Source organism: Crinia signifera, chromosome 5 (assembly GCF_055691185.1).
Source record: "Crinia signifera chromosome 5, ASM5569118v1, whole genome shotgun sequence".
In the NCBI taxonomy this organism is placed as follows: domain Eukaryota; kingdom Metazoa; phylum Chordata; class Amphibia; order Anura; family Myobatrachidae; genus Crinia; species Crinia signifera.
Window position 1 is genome coordinate 50114435 of NC_139221.1, and position 21955 is coordinate 50136389.

General features: G+C 42.0%; 1 protein-coding gene across 1 annotated transcript in view; it reads right to left on the reverse strand.

Annotated features, from left to right (window-relative positions):
- Window positions 1-2725: 2725 nt before the first annotated feature.
- CYP7B1 (cytochrome P450 family 7 subfamily B member 1) overlaps window positions 2726-21955 on the reverse strand; it is a 159216-nt gene continuing 139986 nt past the window's right edge. The window contains exons 5-6 of the mRNA XM_083187175.1: window positions 20341-20519; window positions 2726-4265 (exon numbers count right to left, since the gene is read on the reverse strand). Of these exons, the coding sequence (XP_083043301.1) occupies window positions 3975-4265; window positions 20341-20519 (470 nt within the window). The 3' untranslated portion in view covers window positions 2726-3974. The remainder of the gene's footprint in view (window positions 4266-20340; window positions 20520-21955) is intronic.

Below are 21955 nucleotides of genomic sequence, written 5' to 3' on the forward strand. Positions count from 1 at the left end.
TCCATGGCCTGGTGCATTCACGCCACATACTGTAGACTCTTTACTTGAGCAACAATCTAATATTCTTTGAAAATATGGCACACGTGCCAGAATTTTTTTTCCTTAAATACTCGTTGCCAGGGGTTTCATGCTCGTTGCCAGGGGTTACATGCTCGTTGCCAGGGGTTACATGCTCCTTTCCAGGGCTTTCTTATTCATTGCACTTTAGAATAGGACAGATTGGAATGGTTGCAAGATGTACAGTTTGGAACCCCTGGACCAGGTGGTATTATGTACCACACACCCTACACTTTCGGGATAGAAGACTCTTCCCCATATAAAATAATGGTGTTGACTAATAATTTGCACAGTGATCAAATTGAACCCATTAGTTCATGCATTTTTCATTGTCGTCATTGTTTCCAGCTTTGTCGACATGAACATTATAGGTTTCTTTATGGGAACACTTTGCCTTTTTATTCCATATAATTAACTCACCAGAATTCTCAAGTCCAGTGGCGAATCCTACCTCCGTGTTGGAGGGAGGCTGCCACTGGCTGCGATGCGGACCCCACCTCCGCAGTATCGTCTGCGGTACTGCGCAGGCCCACAGCTTTTATGGCAGTTCGAGGGAAAATGTTAGCAATATCATTCATAGAAGGATACATTACATCTATAGGGATAAGGACCTGGTTAAATTTAGTAAGTAAGCAAAAAAAAAGTCAAATGTCGTCCTAATATAGTCGGTGCCTCGTTGTCCAAAAAAACAGCAATGTCCAAATGTAATGTATGTATTGTTTTTTTCTCTGTTTTTGTTATATTGTATGTCGTGTACTGTAATTGCATAATGCACGGTATGGCGGACAGGTGCAGTGGCACCATATGTTGTTATTTATTGGTATATGGATTATGCAGTGCACTGTTTGTTTTTTGTATATAAAATAAAATAAATTCAAATTAAAAAAAAGTATTAAAAAAAAAAAAAAAACAAGCAACTGGGCAAAACCACGCTGCACTGCAGGTGAGGCAGATGTAACATGTGCAGAGAGATTAGATTTGGGTGGGGTGTGCCCTAACTGAAATAAAAATTGCAGCGTAAACATATAGCTCTAACATTTCTGGGCTACATGCAAAAGCAGCAAGTATTTACTATATACAGAAAAACTATAACCCACCCAAATCTAAATCTCTCTGCACATGTTGATATCTGCCCACCTGCAGTGTAACAAGGTTATGACCAGTTACTTGCTTTTTTACTTTTCTTACAGATATGAATCAGGGTCTAAATACAAATTTTTTTTTTTGATGCTTGGATCGAACAATTTTTAAAGCATATAACAGAATAAGGTCGTTAAACGCAATGATGGCTAACCAGATTTACATGCTTTTGTGTTTCACGTTCAGAATACTTTGTAGGATTTTTTTTTACAAATGTTTTTTAATAATGGAAGGGTCCTTGACAGATAAACATATTTTTATTGTGTCTTTCTGAAGCACTGTAGCCATAACTCTAACATTTCTAAAATTTGTCAGAATTATGTGTACATTTTTTCAAGTGATCATGTAAAAAAATATATAAAGAGACTGGGCTATTTCCTATTCATATGGAAGACAATTGTAATGATTACCATGTATAGTATCCAGTGCTGTACTCTGCAGCAGGCTTAGCCAAACTGGTCCTCGAGATCTACCAATGGTCCACATTTTCCAAATGAACTAGCTGGTGCACAGCTGTATTCATCATTAAGAAACATGCTGCATTCATTCCAAATGCAGGATTTTCAGAAGGGGGATTCCAGAGGGGCGCAGCAAAGCATGCCAGGTCAGTATTTGGTCTATCTATAATAAAGTATTATAGATAGACCAAATGCATATAGAAAATAATAAATATATATACAGGTTGAGTATCCCGTATCCGTGCATCCCGTATCCGAATTATTCCAAAAACCGTGGTTTTTGGAATAATTCGGATTATTTTATTTTTTTTTTACCCCCCCTAACCCTCTTTTCATACTTACCAAGTCCCCGGGCGTCCACAGCAGGCCTCCGGCATCTTCTCCAGGCTCTCCAGCGGTCCCAGGAATGCATTGCGCGAGTGTGTGCGCGCGCCGGTGACGTCACCGGTGCGCGCGCACACTCGCGCAATGCATTCCTGGGACCGCTGGAGAGCCTGGAGAAGATGCCGGAGGCCTGCTGTGGACGCCCGGGGACTGCGTGGAGGCCGAAGGACCACCGGACACCATCAGGGGACAGGTAAGTATGCTAAAAAAAAAAATTATTCCAAAAACCGTAAAATTCCCCTATCCGAAATACTCGTGGTCCCGAGCATTTCGGATAGGGGATACTCAACCTGTATATATATATATATATATATATACTTGCTTCTGGCGGCCCGGCACTCTCCCTAGAGGTTCAGCATGCCCCGGTGCCCCCCCGGATGGGTATGTGTAGATGGGCAGGAATGGGCGGCACTCTGAGGTAACTTCCAGTGATTTATTGAGGTGCGGCAAAAACCTTTTTTTTTGCCGCACCTCAATAAATCACTGGAAGTTACCTCAGAGTGCCGCCCATTCCTGCCCATCTATATATATATATATATATATATATATATATATAGATATATCTATATATATCAATATCTATATATATAGCAAGCCAGTAGCAGATGGCACTCCCAAGATTGAACAATGACTGCGCGGCGGCAGCAACACATGAACAAAAGAATCAACACAGGTTTGTGTGTCAATGTTTAGGGCAAAGCCCTTTATCAAGTCATGTCTTGATAAAGGGCTTTGCCCGAAACGTTGACACACAAGCCTGTGTTGATTCTTTTGTTCATGTGTTGCTGCCGCCGGGCAGACATTGTTCAATCTTGTGAGTGCCATCTGCTACTGGTTTGCTACATGTTTCCTTTGAAATAAAAGGGCACCCCAAGTATCTGCACACACCAGGACGAGTGCCGGGACCCCCTTGTCCTATATATATATATATATATATATATATATATATATATATATATATATATACACACACACACACACACACACACACACACATACAGGGGCGTGAACAGCAGTGTAGACCCCTGGGCATAGCAATGTATTGGGGCCCCTACCGATCCTCCAGCAGTAGGGGTGGGGGAAGCTTTGATGTCCCGCAGGTGGTAGGGGGTATTATATCAACCGCTCAGCATTTAGGGCCTGGATCAGTAATTTCCATTAATTACCCCTTTACTGCACAGATGGTGGGAGATGGGGTGGGAGAAGGGAGCATTGGGCTGAATTAAGGGGCCCTGATACATAACTTCCAGGGTGGTAGAGGACGTTTCATACGCAGAGGAGGGGTGTTTAGTGGAGTGGGCTTTTTATTCATAATTTTCTGGTGGGAGGACAGCTTGCTTGACTGCAGATATCTCCAGCTTCCGAAAATAGATTTCTTAGATTTTAATGGAATTAAAAACTAGAGAATCCCACCTACCAAATGGTATTGGGGACTAGGGGATCAGAGTTCAGGAGGCATAGCAATCTGCCAACGAGTATATAAAACTACATACCAGGTGTGTGGAGCTGAAGCAGTAACCAGCTGCTGGAAGGCTGATATCTCTGGTTCTGGGAAAAGTAGAGACAAGCTACTAGTGTCCATCAAAGGGGGAGAGTCCCAGATTTTGGAATATATCCTCAGAAAAACTCTAAGTCAGACCGAACCTGAAATATCTAACTGGGAAGAGCAATTAACAGGCTTGGATGGGGACCACTGCTTTGAAGTCAGATATCTCTGGTTCTCCGTTTTTTTTTAATTCTTGTACCCATGGAAAGAGGGGACCCTCAGCTTAGGGCCCTTAGACTCCTGGGGGGGTTTCTGGGTGCTCAGAACCCCCCCCCCTGCGTGCGCCACTGTATAGATCCACAGGTTGCCTGAAAAACCATGAACTCTTGATGAATCTTGAGGACAGGTTTGGCTGCCTGTTCTAGAGTACTCAGATCAAAGTACAAAAATCAAAATTTCCTTGGCTTAAAACGAAAATCAATATCAGAATCAGGTAAAAGGATTCCAAGTCCGGAACGACTGTTATCTTGTCCAATAGATTTGCGTTCCACCAGTTCCATATCCATGTACACAAGAAGGACAGTAAGAAACTGTTTTATTTCATTTACTGCAAAGAACCGGCCAGGACATTTGGAGATTCCAGAACCAAAGGGCATTAGATAGTATTTCAGTTTTTTACCCTTTTTATAGAAAACAGTCTTCTCTTTTCCATCTTCTACAAAACGATCATACTTATATTTCTGGGAAAAAAGAAATGGGAAAATTATTTAAAAAAAATTAATGAATGTAAAATGCAATATAACAGTGATAAAAGTCTAATACTAAATTATATCAATTATATTTAAATGAGCATTTAATGATGTGTCATTTACCAACCTCATGTTGGCAAGAGTAGAGCATCACCGGCTAGGGGACTCTGTTTTTCACTCTCAAATCACCAGGAGATCTCAGCAGAGTTTGGTCTGCCCATTACACTGATTTATGTTATTTATTTTGGTGAAGGTTACCGCGTGCATGTTTTGTTTAACCTCTTCATAGTAGCATTAGGATAATGATTTTTTGAATATTGTAGGTTAAGATTCATCGTACAGTACCCAGTGGCAATTTAACAAGAATTCTGTGTTCTGAACCTACCCAATAAAATAATTGGTGCACTGCAAAACAAAAGTCTCTCGATAAAATGCGGAGGTACTGTATTATAATATTTATTTATTTTGTGCATAGAATAGAGTTGCTGTTGCAAATGTCAAAACAAAACATTACAGCCTACACATGATTAGAAATATGCAAATGAGGCATTTTATGCCCATTAAAAGCATCTTTATTGTTTTTACAAACAGGTCCAAGGTAAAGTAAATTTTAGAAATACTGCTCAAAAAAATTATTTATTAGACCATTAATAAAAGAGAATAAAAAAAAATACTTGAATGTAATGGGGAAAGCATAAAAAATGGAATACTACAGTACTATAGCCCAAACTAGGCCAACATCAAATATTGGAACTTGCTCTGTTCTTTTAAACCAGGTGAACAGAAATCTGTGATATCTTACGATATTCAAGATTGGTTACTAATACAATTCAGTGAGCTGGGGGAAACCATGTCTTTGTTTACTTACTCAGTATATTAACCCCTTCCTCTCATGCACCTGAGTGGTATTACTAAACTAATTGAGCATCCCTATGTATGTTGTGAGAGGCAGAAAGGAGCTTGTATTAGGAGGAGATGCAGGTCCTGATATGCCACATGGAGTAGTCTGGGATTGCTCCAAGGTAGGTAGCTCTTAGTTTAGATATACCAAGTAAGGAGCCATTATCATGTGGCTCCTTGCTGGTTAATCGTAGACCCAATTTAGGGTAACGGTGGTGTGGGGTGCGGTGCCCCTGAACTGGTTGAGCTGGGTGGCTCTAGTGTGGCACACCCTTACATTCTATTCACAATTAGCACAATTTTTTTTATTTTCCTCACTAACACTATTTTTTTAATATTTTAATTAGATTTCATTTTTTCCTCTTTATATATATATATATATATATATATATATATATATATATATATATATATATATAGCTTCGGCTTCCTTTCTGTAATATTTATTAATACTATAGTATTTCACTGGTGTGCCACTGTGGGCTTTCTAGCTTATGCTAGTTGTTTGGGGTGCCTAGATATAGCGCTAGGGACCCCCAATATACAGAGAAGCCTTGACGTGACTTGGGGGCATATCATTCACCTGCGCAGGTATATGGGCAGTACGGATGGTGTAATGGTTAGCATTACTGCCTCGCAGCACTAAGGTCATGGGTTCGATTCCCACCATGGCTCTAACTGTGCGGAGTTTGTATATTCTCCCTGTACTTGCATGGGTTTCCTCTGGGTACTCCGGTTTCCTCCCACAATCCAGAAATATACTGGTAGGCTAATTGGCTCCTAACAAATTAACCCTAAAATGTCTGTGTGTGCATGTACATGTGGTAGGGAATATAGATTGTAAGCTCCACTGGGGAAGGGACTGATGTGAATGTTCAACTATACTCTGTAGAGCGCTGCGGAATATGTGTGCGCTATATAAGAAACTGTTAATAAATAAATAAATATTTAACCAATATCTCTGAATTCTATTATCATGTAGTGTTCAAGATTGGTTACTAATACCATTCAGTGAGCTGGGGGAAAAATGTCTTTTTTTACTTACTCATGTCTTATGATATGCCAGACCCAGCCAAAACAACGATCACTATCTACCAGTAGCTTGTGGAGCCCGTCGGTATATTGCAATCCGATTTTAAAATAAGTGTTCATATTAATAAGCCTCTGAAGGCTTTGAGGCCTCAGCATTCCCATTACTGCAGCGCACAGGTGATGACATGACACGTAAGGATCTAGTCGCCTATAGTGGATCCAGTTCCAGCTTTAAAGGAGCCCGCCCAAAGGGAAGCAGCCAGTGTGAGATGATGTGGGATGATGTCACTGCATCTGTGACCTAATGCCCGTGGCTGCATAGAACTTAGCTCCCTCATAGAATAGACCATATACAGCTATTTATTGCCTATACTGCTAAAAGAGAGCACTGTGAAATTATTGCTGTACATACAGTATACTACATTTACCACTGTTACTAAATACATTCCTCAAGCCAATTTTTATAAGTGGAAACCCTCTAGCGCTTAAACATGAATGATAGTACTTCCCTTTGTAGGCGTAGATACTTCTTTACAAACGGGTGTGTGGAATGAATTGTCCTTGTAGTTTAGCTCTCATAGATTATTATAGTCCATGTAAAGAAATAAACAACAGAGACATCAATAATCCACACTATACGATTATGTTCTACACCCGTGCGGATAGATGGAGACTGTGAAGTATTCTTTCTTCCACCCGACACAAGGGACAGACAGATGTAATCTGTGACAAATAGAAATTCTTGTCACGGGGATGCGTACCCACACTTGAAAAAGATCCCAGAGTGGATCGAAAAGCGTTGTGTGTACTTAGAGGAAGGTGATCCCTGGATGACTGCTGGACCTTGGAACTTTGACTGACCTACTCCCTGGCTGGATCATCCGGAAGACCTCCCAGGTTGTAGACTCCAAGTTTGCACCATTGTTCTATTGTATACGGCAGTCACAGTGATTACTCTGTTTGATTTCATTTTATATTATCACTTCTGGATGTGGAAGTTATTAAAGCACTTTTCTGATTTATCAACTGAGTGGCCTGAAAGATACCTTGATGCGATTACCACAGCATTTGCACCAGTGAGTTGGGGTACGCATCCCCGTGACAAGAATTTCTACTTGTTGGGTTAAAAGATACCTTTATATGAGGATACCATACTTCTTAATTGTGAGTCGGGTACGCACCAAAGATTAAAAGATACCTTGATGTGTGTAACCAGACACATTTTTATGTGAGTTTTGGTACGCAATACCATTCATACAGATTACATCTGTCTGTCCCTTGTGTTGGGTGGAAGAAAGAATACTTCACAGTCTCCATCTATCCGCACGGGTGTAGAACATAATCGTATAGCGTGGATTATTGATGTCTCTGTTGTTTATTTCTTTACATGGACTATAATAATCTATGAGAGCTAAACTACAAGGACAATTCATTCCACACACCCGTTTGTAAAGAAGTATCTACGCCTACAAAGGTAAGTACTATCATTCATGTTTAAGCGCTAGAGGGTTTCCACTTATAAAAATTGTATTGTATTTCCATGTTGTGAGGAGTGGTGACTCCTCAATAAGTGTATTGAGACCCATAAGCAGCTGCGCCCTAGGGTGATCCAAATTATTTTTTTCTCTACATTCCTCAAGCCGTATTAATAATAATTGTGTGAACAAGCAATAACCTGTCCCCAACACTAAACAACTTGACTGTTGAGGATATGATTGTACACTGGTATATGATGAGACACAGATCCAATTAATGAAAAACACCATAAGAATATTGCCTTCACCAGTTTATGGTCCGCCGTGTTTTGTCCTTCCTATTATGCATCCTACGTGAATGCTTTTGATAAAAGCTCCAGGGCTAGAATTATTAAAATTTCTAACAAAAACAGGGCAACATCAAATTCTAGATATCTAGGATATTTAATATTGGGAGAGCTATTTAACTTCCACCAAAAAAGATAACTTTTTGGAACTTGCCTGTAGTGGCTAGCTCCATCTTCAGATGCTGTTAATTAGTGGTTTTCTTTGGAGGAAGCTTGGTCTAAGCAAGATCTTGGAAAGATCCCTCTCTGGTGGGCCAGAATGCCTGGATGTCATCACAAGCTTTGCGCATTATGCGTGTAGGGATGATTGGCCCTGCATGCACAGTTTTGTGGCTCAACTTAGAAGTGAAATGATAGCAAACCAGTCAGGAGATTTGGAGTGGAGACAACAGAGATAAGAAAAACTTATTATACAAAGAGGACTCTTCATTAAAGGGGGCCTGTTGGCAGGACCATCTTAACAAAAGTGTAGGCCCCTGGGCAAAGCAATGCCCTGGGGCCCTTACCCATTCTCCCCTCCTAGGGGTGAGGGGTGCTATCAGCAGCAGCTTTGATGTCCCACAGGTGGCAGGGGGTGCTCTATCTTCCACTCAACATGTAGGACCTGGAGCAGTAACTTCTGCTAATTACTCCTTTACTGCACAGGTGGTGGGAGGGAGAACACTAACGTATGGAAGGGGGCACTGAGCTGAATGAAGGGTCCCTTGTAAATGACTTCCAGGGAGGTGGGGGGGGGGGGGGGTTATACGCAGTGGAGGGTTAGATAATGGAGTGGGCTTAAAATTCATCATTTTCCGGTGGAAGTGCAGCTTGTTTGACTGCAGCTATCTCCATTATCTGGAAATAGATGTCTTAGCCTTCAATAGTATAAAAACCTAGAGTCCCACCTTTCAGAAGGTGCTGGGGACTTGGGGATCAGAGATCAGGACTGAGCCAGAGCAATCCATTGACAAAAATATAAAACTGTACACCAGACGTTTGGAGCTGGAGCAGGGACAGGCTGCTGGAAGGCTGATATCTCTGGTTCTGGGCAAGATAGAGACAAGCGGCTAGTCTTCACAGAAAGGGAAGAGTCCCAGAAAGGGAAGAGAAAGGGAAGTGCAATTAACAGGTCAGATCTGGACTGCTGCTTTGAAGTTGGATATCTCCATCTCCCCAGGGGAATTGGTATTCTGGCATCCCTGGAAAAAGGGGATCCTCAGCTATCAGTATAGGGCCCTTATACACCTGGGGCCCCTGGGCAAGTGCCCATTAAGCCCATACGAATAGACGGCCCTGCCTGTTGGTTCATATGAAGCTTATAAATTCATACATGTGTATGGACCAGCAATCCGGTGCTCCTTGACATAGTAAGGAGCGGGGCTCAAGGAACCAACACCATCTGATGATGGCATAGGTTCCCACATGTGTAGCCCTTCATTCTCTATTATTTATTTATTATTTATTAACAGTTTCTTATATAGCGCATATATATTCCGCAGCACTTTACAGAGAATATTTGAACATTCACATCAGTCCCTGCCCCAGTGGAGCTTACAATCCATATTCCCTACCACATGTACACACACACACATATATACATTCTAGAGCAGTGGTTCCCAAACTGTGCGCCGCAGCTCCCTGGGGTGCCGAAGCACTGTCATAGGGGTGCCGCGGCCATTGGCTCTAACACACAGCCTGACAGCCGCATGGCTCCCCCCCAGCCAGGTAGTGAGCCAGCCAGGTAGTGAGTGGAGACAGTCGGCACCGGGGGAATGCGGGCAGGATGAGCAGTCAGCTGGCGGCAGGCGTGGGGGTAACCTACCCATGATCGAACGGCTGAGTGCAGAGTCGGGGGGGGGTGTGTGCAAGCAAGCGTGCAGTATTGCACGTTAGTTACAAGGGGACACCCATCCCCGCTCCCTGTACTTGTCACTATATGTACCTGGCATCGTGGGGGGGGGGGGGGGGGGCAGGGAGCCAGCGACCCGGGCTTCTCAGCGAAGACAGTAGTGGGAGCAGGAACCCAGCCCTGCCTCCAGAGACTGCAGGTGGGAGCAGAGAGCCAGCGACCCAGCCCTGTCAGCGGAGACAGCGGTGGGAGCAGGGGCCCGCCACTGTCATCGGAAGATGCTTTAATGGAGCAGGGACCCTGCACTGCCATTCAAGGCTGCTGGAAGGTGCAAGGAAATGGCCCTGTCATCAGAGGTGGGAGTAGTGACCTAGCACTGCTCCGAAGGCTGCTGGTGGGAGCAGGGACATGATGCTGTAATCGCCGGTGAACATGGGATCGTCCACTGCTGTAGCTGCCAGAGTTACACAGTACTATCTGTACTTTGGAGGCCTGTACTTGGGGGGAGGGGGCACTCCATTTTTTTTAAATAGTGCCACCTTCAGTGGAGGCAGTGGTGGGAGTAGGGACCCAGCTCTGCTGGCACTGGTGAACAGACCTGCTACTGCTGAAGTTGCCAGAGGCACACAGTGCTATCTGTACTGGGGGGTTGGGGAGGTCTGTACTGGGGGAAGGGGGGGTGGTAATTACAAGGGACAGTGATGTCTGTCACAACCCTTTCAAATTCCTGCTGCTCTCCCCTCTCTCTTTCTACCTCACCTTCTATCCCCTCATTTTTCACCCCCACCCTGTCTCTTTACTCTTTTACAACCTCTCCCCATCCCCTCTCTATTTCCCTATCCCTCTTTCTCTTTGTCCCCTCTCTCTGTCAGGTGCTGTTTCTATATCACTCTATCTCAACTTTTTCTCCCTGACACCCTCTCTCACTCTCTGGAAAACACATGGCTGGGGCTACACAGATAGACTACAGACACATGGAGGGGGCTACAATGAGAGACCTAGTGAGAGCCATTGAGAAATGGAGGTGGTAATAGGAGAGAGACGTACAGTAGAAATCGGAGAGAGACTAAGGGCGCAATGGATAACACAGTTTTTCCCTTTCTTTTTTTGTGATTGATGACATGATGTATAGCCTTGATTTTGCATCATACGGGCACCTCTGTGATCTACAGCACCAGGCATGCAAAGTATTTATCTAGCACTATTTAAAAAAAGTTAATGCACTTCTGCACTGTTTCACCCAGGTGGATGTCGGCTGCACCACAGATTCACGATCAACAGCACACATGCCTGGTCAGGTAGGAACAACAGGCAACCACATGGGCATAACTATAGTTAGTGCAAGGGGAGCCATTGGCTTGGAAGGGCCTGCACTCGGGCTATCAATTTTGATCCAACTACTTTAAGAAATGGACCCTTTGGTAACCCTTCTGGTTTATGGGTGCCTTGAAAAAATCATGGAGGCCCTAAGGGTGCCTTTAACTGAAAAAGTTTGGGAACTACTGTTCTAGGGTTAATTTTGTTGGAAGCAAATTGACCTACCAGTATATTTTTGGATTGTGGGAGGAAACCGGAGTACCCGGCGTAAACCCAAGCAAACACAGGGAGAATATACAAACTCTGCACATCTCTGCTAATGTACTGAGACTGTGACATTATGGTGAAGGAATCGACAAGGTTCTTGGAAGATTGGTTGAAAAAATTCTCAATATAAAAGGTGATGTGGTTTGATCATTGCTAAGTTAACTTACACCATGGTAGTTGGCTTTTCCCAGTGAGTAGCTAATTATTGTTGAGAGAAGTGTGGAACTTCAAGAGCATTGAAGCTCCTTGACAGAAGGAAAAAAGTACAGGGGGCCATATGAAGACTTTACTGAATTTGCATAATTAGCTATTTGGATACCAATAGTGCTCAGTATTATCCCAGAAGTAGAATTTATCGAGTAGAAATTTCTCAAGAAGCTACTTGAACATCTTAAGGGTTGAGGCACTGACTTTTGGAATTCAGGAGAGCTCCATCAAATACATGCAGCTGCTGTTTAATGTATTGATTGCAGTGTTGTACGGGTCAACATTATGGTGTCTATCGAATGACTGTAGACATTGGGACGGTTGACAAAACATTGGGATGGTTGACAAAACATACTGATAACTATATCTGCTATAGTGCACAGGTTTAGGAGAGAAGGATTAGTAGCTTAGGTGGATATTGAATCTGCCTTTAGGTTATTACCCATTATCTTTTAAAACATGGGCTTTCAGGTTGAGCGCTTATATTTTGGAATTAAATGTTTGCCCAACATTTCATGTTTTTTTTTAAATGTTTTAGTTTATTTTTACAATTGCGTATTCAGGCTGATACGTGACAATCCGGCATCACACTTAATTGGATGATGTTTTGTCGGTAGTTCCATCTGATAGTGAAGTTTGGCTTTTCAGTTCAGGCTCTTTTTTGTGTAATGGGTGTGCCAATTGCCAAGGAGAACACAGACTGTCCTATTACTTGCCTGTCTTTAATTTATTGAGATTGATACCTGTGACTAGAACTTGCCCTCACTGGCTATGCCCCTTGTGATCACAGACAAAGGTTCTTGTCCCATGGGACCTGGCCAATGGGGGATTCCCTCTCATCAGTAACGCAGCTTGCAGGTATAGTGCTGCCACCACCGGACTCCTCCCACGATCTGGAACCAGAGCTATCGATCAGGGCCCTACCGCCAGCACCCGATTATCATTTGCTGCTGTGTTTGTGTCAACATATGCTGACACATACTATGTAATCGAATAATACATTATACAGTATAATGTATAATTCGATTACATAGTCTGTAACCTGATCCCTAGAGGAAAGATGGGCTCTTGTTTAGGTGGGCCCTATTTGAGGGTGGCCCACTGGGGGTTGCTTCTGTACCCTTGTGGGGCTGCTTAAACAGATGCAGGGCAAAGTGCAATGGGAGACAATTTTGGTCAGATTTTGTGAAATGTCAAAATTTTTCACAAACAAAAATGAAAGTCGGACAAGTCAAATCAAACCAGGAAGGTTTCAGCTCCAAATTAGAGTTAAAAAGTCAGATCCGGGATGCCGTCGTTCCAACTATTGCAAGGAGATCGAGCTAGAATACAAACATCAGTGAGGATTCCTGCACCAGAATCCCGACTGCCGGGATGCTGAACATAAGTATGCTGGGATGGGTTTGTGTTAGGCTGGGGAAGGAGGGGGAAAGGTAATGGTTAGGCTGTGTGGAGCTAGGGTTAGGCACTTAGAAGGGGGGGGGGGATGAGGCTGCATGCTGGTAGGGGGTTAAGTTAAGCAGTGGGGTACAGGGGTTAGGGTTAGGCACTAGTTTAGGGTTGGGGTCGTGCGGCATGGGGAAGGTAAATTTAGTTACTTTCCCCCCTGTCAGGATTCTATCCAATGGGATGCTGGCATCTGTATTCTGACCACCAGTATCCCTACTGCTGATAATCCTTATATATCCCATACCGTGCCTCTCACACATTATATATATTTACATACATTATGTAAATGAGAGGCAGTGCATGTATGTAAGATGCTGTTTAGGTTGTTACATCTGTCCACCACGGGCCCCCAAAGTGTCAGGGCCCCATAGTAAGCACATGGCCTGCACCTTTTTTACTTTATGTCAACGGCTGTTTTTCAGGCTGGGGACAAATGTTTAAATATAATGTTGCTTTAAAAAGTCTCATCAAGTACACATTTACAAAAATGCATGCATAGGGACTTGGCAAATACTCATGGGCAGCTGTATTGTATCCCATTGGTTCTAGTTAATGGATGGCAGTTTTAAGAACATTCTAGGCTGACAGATGGTTAATAATTTAGTATACATAACTTTTCACAGAATAAAGCTGGAAAACTGTGATAAATATAGCTAATTATACAGTACATATATGTTAAAGGTTAATTCTAAATCATGAATTTATAATTACATGCAAAATAGATGGCATTATTTTGATAATTACAATACTATTTCTAAGTAAATCACAGTTGCAAAATGCAAATCATAATCCTGCTTAATTATAGGCGCAAGTATTAACAGGACCACAAAGAAGATGTTGAATGGATGTGAAAATTTAGGATAGTATTGCTCAATAGTTTGCAGAAACCTCCAATTCAGGCATGGCCAAACTACGGCCCTCCAGCTGTTGTGAAACTACAAGTCCCAGCATGCCTTGCCGTAGCTTTGCTATTAGGATATGCTAAAACTATGTCAAGGCATGCTGGGATGTGTAGTTTCAAAACAGCTGGAGGGCCACTGTTTGGCTATGCCTGCTCTAATTGATGGGTTGTTGAACATTTCCTGAATTTAACACATATTGCACAAGTATCCATAAATGCTGTATACAGCTTTGGATGATCAATATCTGAAGCCAAAATGGCCATAGGACTGGTGGGTCAAATACAGCAGATCCAGATGAACAGATTGCAGTGCTCATTCTTCCTCTAGATCACTGGTTCCCAAACTTGGTACTCAGGGACCCCCAACATTGCATGTTTTCCACGTCTCACAGAACCACAAGTAAAATAGATAGCTCCACCTGTGCATCTTTGAGTACACCTGTGCTCCGATCAGGTGATATTGAAAATGTGAACTGTTCAGGGTCCTTAAGAACCCTGTTTGGGAACCACTGTGCCAGATGGTGTTAGCTGTCCCCATATTCACTGCAGTCCATTATCGGCAAACTAGATTTTTGTTTCTGGGGCCAATTACATTTTTTTTTTATAGGTTTACAAAGAGAACAATATTTGGGATATCTGTGCACAGCCATCCAAATCTACATGTTGCCATACTTTATATTATTTGGTTATTTAATTTTAAAAAGTTAACAGACATAATACACACTAGACCAGGGGTGGGGAACCTTTTTTGTGCCAAGGGCCGTCTGTATGGGAAAAAAATCCTTCGGGGGCCATTTGCAAAAATTTCTCTTACAAATTGTCAGGAGGCAGCCGCTCCACCCTCCGGCGGCTTTCGTTGAATAGGAGTGACAGTCTCCAGCAGATGTTGATTCAGAGGAATCTCGTGAGAATTCCCCTGTACTTGACTCCCGGTGGGTGGGCCACTCAGAACGGCTACGAGGGCCGCATACGGCCCCGGGCCTGAGGTTTCCCACCCCTGCACTAGACAATGGGGCAAATGTATTAAGCCTTAACAAGAGATAAATGCAAGGGTGATAAAGAGAGATAAACGTCCAGCCAATCACCTCCTTACTGACTTTTTTCAAACACAGCCTGCAACATGGCAGTTAGGAGCTGATTGGCTGGACGTTTATCTCTCTTTATTACCCTTACATTTATCTCTTGTTAAGGCTTAATACATCTGCCCCAATGTTGGTCACAATATCACTCAGAAAGGGCTTTCTGAGCAATATGGGCAACCATTTTGCCTAGTGTGTACACTGTATATTGTTAATGAGCGGCACCCTCATCCACGCCGTCTCCCCCTCATGCGGCATTGGCAAGTTCTAATGTGTAATATTTTAGAGGCAGAATATCCTATTTTCAGTAAAAAGTCTTACTAAAATAAATTCAACCCCTGTTTAATAAGTGAATGGTAGATTTATTTTCTTCTTTAGTAATAGTTAACTAAAGACTGAAAACAAAAAATTGCAAACATTCTATGCTTTGCTTAAAATATGATTGCTCCGCTAATCCTTCTATAGTGTTAAGCAATCATAAAGCGGTTAGGATATAATTGCTCAATAGTTTGCAGAAGAGAGGGTCAGTTACAACCTGCAACCCTCTCTTCCACTATCAGATGTCAGTAAATATCTTGCCAATTTCATTATTGTTCCATAGACAGAAAACGAGCTCAAGTAAAGACGATAGCAGATGGTTATGTAATCTGCCTATTACATTTTGTCGGAACATTTATTAAATATTCTATTTCACTTGAACAAAGTAGAGATCCTACATTCGAGAATTACAATTTTATAATGTCAGTTTAGTTCAAGAGTTCTGGCTTGTTTCTAAGGATTCATCTAGTCGTTATTTTTTCACATTAAAAAATGATAGCAACTTGCAATAAACATAAGCAAACAGTTCTCTGCAACTATGTAGCAGTGACAGATGTAATCTTGATAAGCTGCTTTTATATATTTGATACAGATTTCACTAATCGCCTAACATTCATTATATTCATATATACAGAGAAAAACCTCATATATACTTGATTATATATATATATAAAAGAAGAGAAATAAGTGCGCAAACAAAACCTTTTTGACCATAAATTGGTGTGGTCATCCACACCAGAGAGGGTTAATAGTCCCGTTCAGCAGTATTCAGTGCACTAATGGTTCCTTATATTGGCCCGGCAGCTCTCAATCACCTGAATTCCACAGGTGTACAGATTCTAGAGAAATAAACAAGAGGGCTCGACGAAGTACGTGATTACGAAACGCGTTGGGGCGTGGCCTGGCGTTGCAGTCTGCCCATCTGCCCAGTTGTCCTGCGGTGGTTGAAGCCGCCTACTGTGGTACGTTATTTTATACCTGCCTTTATTGGAGAAGAATCTTTTTAAGAATAAATATCACCTTTTATACTGCACTATGGAGCGCTCTTGTTTATTTCTCTAGAATATATATATATTTTAAGTTGAGCTTGAAAACGGTTCATTAAAACCGAAACGTCGCTTGCAGACAGTGATCTGATGTATATCTTTGCTGTGAAGACCGACGAGTGCCAGTGATGCCTGTGAAGACCGACGAGTGCCAGTGATTCCCTGTCCCTTATATATATATATATATATATATATATATATATATATATATATACACACACACACACACACACACACACATACACACACAATATATATATATATATATATATATATACACACACACACACACACACACACACATACACACACAGAGTACCACCGCACTCGCCATTCTTACGAATGGGGTGCAAACAGCACTCGCCATTCCCAGGTTGGGGTGCAGTGGCCTGTGACCACGTGCTCTAATAAATACAAATACAGGGGCTCAATAAACTAACTGACCTTAAAATACAAATAATCAAATAAATAAATAATGGGGTTTTAGTTCATGAATTGATCAATGCATTTAAGCTTGCAGCCCATCACCAAGGGACCCCATTTCACTGCAAGTCCTACACTAACAATTGGTCTCTGAAGAGCCTGGCAACTGCTGACACATCATAGCTAAAAGGAATATGTGTTTTTTTCTGGCTTAGAGCTCACCGGCCAAATACCTTATGGCTTTTAAAGGTGAGACCATCCCCAACAGAGCACCTGAATTAGTATTAAGGGGAAGCTGTCACAGGTTTCAGATAAATTAGCTTATCTGGGTGCATGAGAAAGCTATGATCACATATACATATATATATATATATATATATATATATATATATTTTTTTCATTACACAATTACATAAATAACAAACTTTACTGTTTTGTGCTGTATCAGATTAGTGCTGCAGTCAGAGATGGCTTAAGACCCTAGGCAAGATATTGAATATGGGTTGAATATATTACCAAGTTCAATATATATATATATGGTGCTGCACTAAAAGCATCATGGAAGGGGTTAAATGGTATCACCATGGCTTAACAATGTTCATCTTTATCCTGAAGATAATTTAAATAAAATTGAAACGTTGATAAGCAATCGGGCCGCCAGGTCATTTATTAACATATACCTAGTGCCATACCTCCGTGGAATATAAATTATAAATATATATATATATATATATATATATATATATATATATATATATTTATAATTTATATTCCACGGAGGTATGGCACTAGGTATATGTTAATAAATGACCTGGCGGCCCGATTGCTTATCAACGTTTCAATTTTATTTAAATTATCTTCAGGATAAAGATGAACATTGTTAAGCCATGGTGATACCATTTAACCCCTTCCATGATGCTTTTAGTGCAGCACCATATATATATATATATTGAACTTGGTAATATATTCAACCCATATTCAATATCTTGCCTAGGGTCTTAAGCCATCTCTGACTGCAGCACTAATCTGATACAGCACAAAACAGTAAAGTTTGTTATTTATGTAATTGTGTAATGAAAAATACCCAAAAAGTTACTGGAATTTCATTGGTCTCATGTCTTCATGGACTTTGCCCTCAGTCTAGACCAGTGATGGAGAACTTGACACTCCAGCTGTCGTTGAAGTTCACATCCCAGCATAAACTGCCACAGTTTTAGCATTGCCAAATAGCTAAACTGTTGCAAGCCATGCTGGGATGTGTATTTCAACAACAACTGTGCCATGGTGCTCCATCACTGGTCTAGACTGATGAACATCTGTCACAGTATTGAGATGCTTGATTCCTAAGTGACCCATAGTTGTTACAAATCAGTGGTTGATCTTCAGATGTTCTACAGGTTGCCTGACTTTTGTAGCCTGACGGCATGTACAAGAGGATACAACCAATGCTGGAGTAGATTAAGGATGGGCACTGTACCCACTGCAGCAGTGACAACGATCCTTTGATCAAGTGGTTTTACAGCCTTTCTACCTGCTGAGAGGTGGAGGGTGTGTTACATGTATGGGTGCACAGCTCTATTACGGACTGCAATCCTAAAAATGATGGTAGAAATCATCTGTAAGAAGGTACTTGCTAAACGGGTATAGCTTACCTGTTCATCCATCCACTAACATTGGCTCCCTCTGCCCCGGGGCAGATTTAGTGGTTATAACGTCGATAGGAACAATATTGTTAAGTGGCTGCTCCTGGCAGCCCCTGTGAGCTACTGGCAGGGCTCTCTTCCCCCTAAAGCTCCCTGATTTTTTTGTATCTTGAAGGCTTCTCACCTCTTCAGACTACCCCCTTCCCCAGTCTTCTATTCTCCTAGAGAGCACATGCTCCCAACTCCAGAGACTGTCCCTGATGCACCCATGGGGGATATACAGCCTTTGTTCTGTATCCAAATAGCCAAGTCTCAAATGGGGCACTGGAGAGCACTGCTGTAGGCAGGGCCATATTTATCACTATGCTGTGAGGCACGGGCCTAGGGGCGGCACCTACTACAGGCAATTTGAGGACTCTTATTATGTGTATGGCAGCCGCGAGTGAGGAGCAACACGGCCTCACCACTGCCTGCTCAGAGATGCACATATTAAAAGAGTCACGTGAATCACTGTCCCGTGTCCCGGAGGCTCACTGGCTCAGGCTGAGCTGAGCCACTGCCTCCCGTTGGATAAACTATACACACAGTTTATTGGATGCTGTGTATAGAATGGGTGTGCAATGGTGGGGACAGCTGAGCTGCTGGGTGGCACACCCGACCCCAGTGTGTTGTTCCTCCCTTCGGGTCCTCCCTCCCTCTGGGTCCAGTCCAGACTAATGTGTGTCATCATCACACAACACGCCTAATAGGGGGAGGTCAAAAATGTTGTTATTGGGGGTGGCATGACCCCTAAATCTGGCCCTGGCTGTAGGGCAACTGCTATGCCTGAGCCCCTTCCTATCTCTTTCACACAAACATCCATATACTGCTTCTATGTTCCCTCCAACACAATGACTATATCTGCCCAAATAACCCTTCTGGGGATCAACTTTATCAGTAGGTGGTTGGTTAATTTATTGCTGCATAGAAACATACATTTTTGTTTCCCCAAAAATCATTCTGTAATGCTGCCTCATATGGGACTCTCTTATTAAGCTTTCTCTGTCATTGTGTTTATCAGAGGCAGAACTCTGGGAGGCAATGGAGTCATCTGCCGCCAGGCTCCTGCTCCCAAGGGGGCACCTCTCCTCCCTTGCAAGTTTAAATCACTTAATTAAAAGCCATTAATATGTCTTCTGCGGCTGAATTTTGAAATACATGTGTTCTCTCTCTGTAGATATATTATATATAAGGTTGTGTGTGTGTGTGTGTGGGGGGGGGGGGCACCAATATACATCTTGCCTCCGGGCAGCTGGGACGAACCTATGCCACTGGTGTTTATGTTATGTTTGTATCATGCTTCGGATACCAATAGAGAATATTTGGACATGAATGTATTGTTTGTTGTGATGTCCATAAAAATGTAATTCTAATAAATTAGATTTATGTTTTTCTTTTATTTCTTGCTTAGTATTTTGAAAGAGAGATTGGGATGTTTTCAGGGCACTTCCATAAATGTGGACCATTATTTACAGTTTAAGCCACCACCTATTATTTCTATTGCTATAAAATGATCTAGTGACAAAGACAGTAGACATTTAGCCTGGAGTTTTTGGTATCCAATGTGCAATTGTCATTTTTCTAAAAGGACCAGCATTCCGTTTCATCACTATGCCTTTCCTTTACTTCAAGCTACAAGCCCTGTCACCTACAGGGCCTTGAAAAAAACTGACTGAATGCAGGCCGATTATTTCCAGGAGAAGGAGTAACATTAGAAAATGTAAGCGCTGTAAAAGACTCGGGCTCGGCATTACGCCTCAAGTCTCATGACAAGCTCCATTTGAATATTTACCTCAGGATCTTCGTAGACCTCGGGGTCTTTGTGCAAAGCTGGGGGATAGAGGGCTACAAAATCGCCTTTCCTCAGACTCACTGACTGGTCATCCTCCAGTTCCAGGAGGAAATCTTCTTGGACCACACGGATGTTCATGGACGCAGAGCACAATCGCATAGACTCCTTTATGGCACTACCTGAGAGGAAAAAAGCAAAGGCTGACAATGATGCAATTATCATTTGCTAAGAGAATAAATTGGCAATGACTTGACGGCCCTACTGGGCTCAATAACACAAGTCTATTTTCTGCATTAAGAGACGGCAGTACCACTACTCAGAAAGCGTAACTTTTTAATCTCCGCCTGTCATTCTCCTGCAGTTTTAAATACATTTTATGAACGATAATACAAAGAAATTATAGCCAAAAGGAAAACTTTTTTTTTTTACTTGTAAAATTTAACGCACAAAAACAGTAGCATAATGCATGAAGAAAATGATCTTTAATACAAGATAATATTGATTTAGGTAAAAAAAAATGGGCAATCCTGGGAAATGTGGTTTAGCAGCATCGCTGTGCGTTCTCAACTACATCTCCCTTGGCGCTCGCCTATTTAGCAACAAAAAAAAAATGAAAAAAACGTTAAATTGTGGCTTACTATTTGCTAAAGTGAAAATATGTATTTACACACACACAAAGCCCACGTTACAGAATTCTGTTGAAGTCGAACGTCCTTGCGTTCCCAGCGGCCTTTACCTTTTGCTCCTAGCGCGACAGATTTTATGGGTAATTTCCGGCAATTTATCCTGGCAGTTTGAGGAGAAATCCCGATGGGAATAGTATGAATAATTTGCATAAATCATTCTGATCGCAGGCATATCAGCGTAGAGCTGCTGTCTACATCTGCATCTCTCCTTTTGTAATCAAAGCTGACTGTTCTTCCACCAGCTTATATTGGGGCCACAGTGGGCCCTGACCTCTTCTAATAATGGGCTTTTAAAAACGAAATAAAGGAATTAAAGTAATTTTCATAAAAAATAAAAGATGAGAGCAAAATGTAATAATAATAATAATGTATTATTAAATAAAAGCAACATGTTCGCTTAAGCATTCTGCACTTCCATCACGAAAGGTTAGTTATCAGAGGCAGCCGATGCCCAGCATACATGATGCATCTAAAAAAGATAATAACAAACGTTCTTTCAGGAAAAATTAAATCTAGTGCAGCATGCATAGCAAATAAAGTGGCCTTGGATGCTTTCTCGCAGGAGGTTTTTCCTTAAGCGTGCATTTGTCTAAAGAAATGAGGCTGCGGTCAGCTTTGTGTGGCCAGCGCTGTGATTCAATGTGACGTACAGTGAGTCTGTGCATATTCTTTTGGACTGCCTTCGTTACTATAATCAGGCAGAGTCAAATCGGCTTGTTGGTGACGAAGCCAGGGAAACGGCTCTGGTTCCAGACTAAGGCCTTTATTGCGTATAGCCACAAGGCACCTGACACGATAAATTTCAACTGGCAGCGCTCTGGCAACAAAAAAACTTTACATGGTGTAAATCAGTGGTCCTCCACTTTTCTGCTGTCTGCAGTCCTAAAAATATGGAGATGATAATACAAGTGGAGTATAGGTTTAGAAAT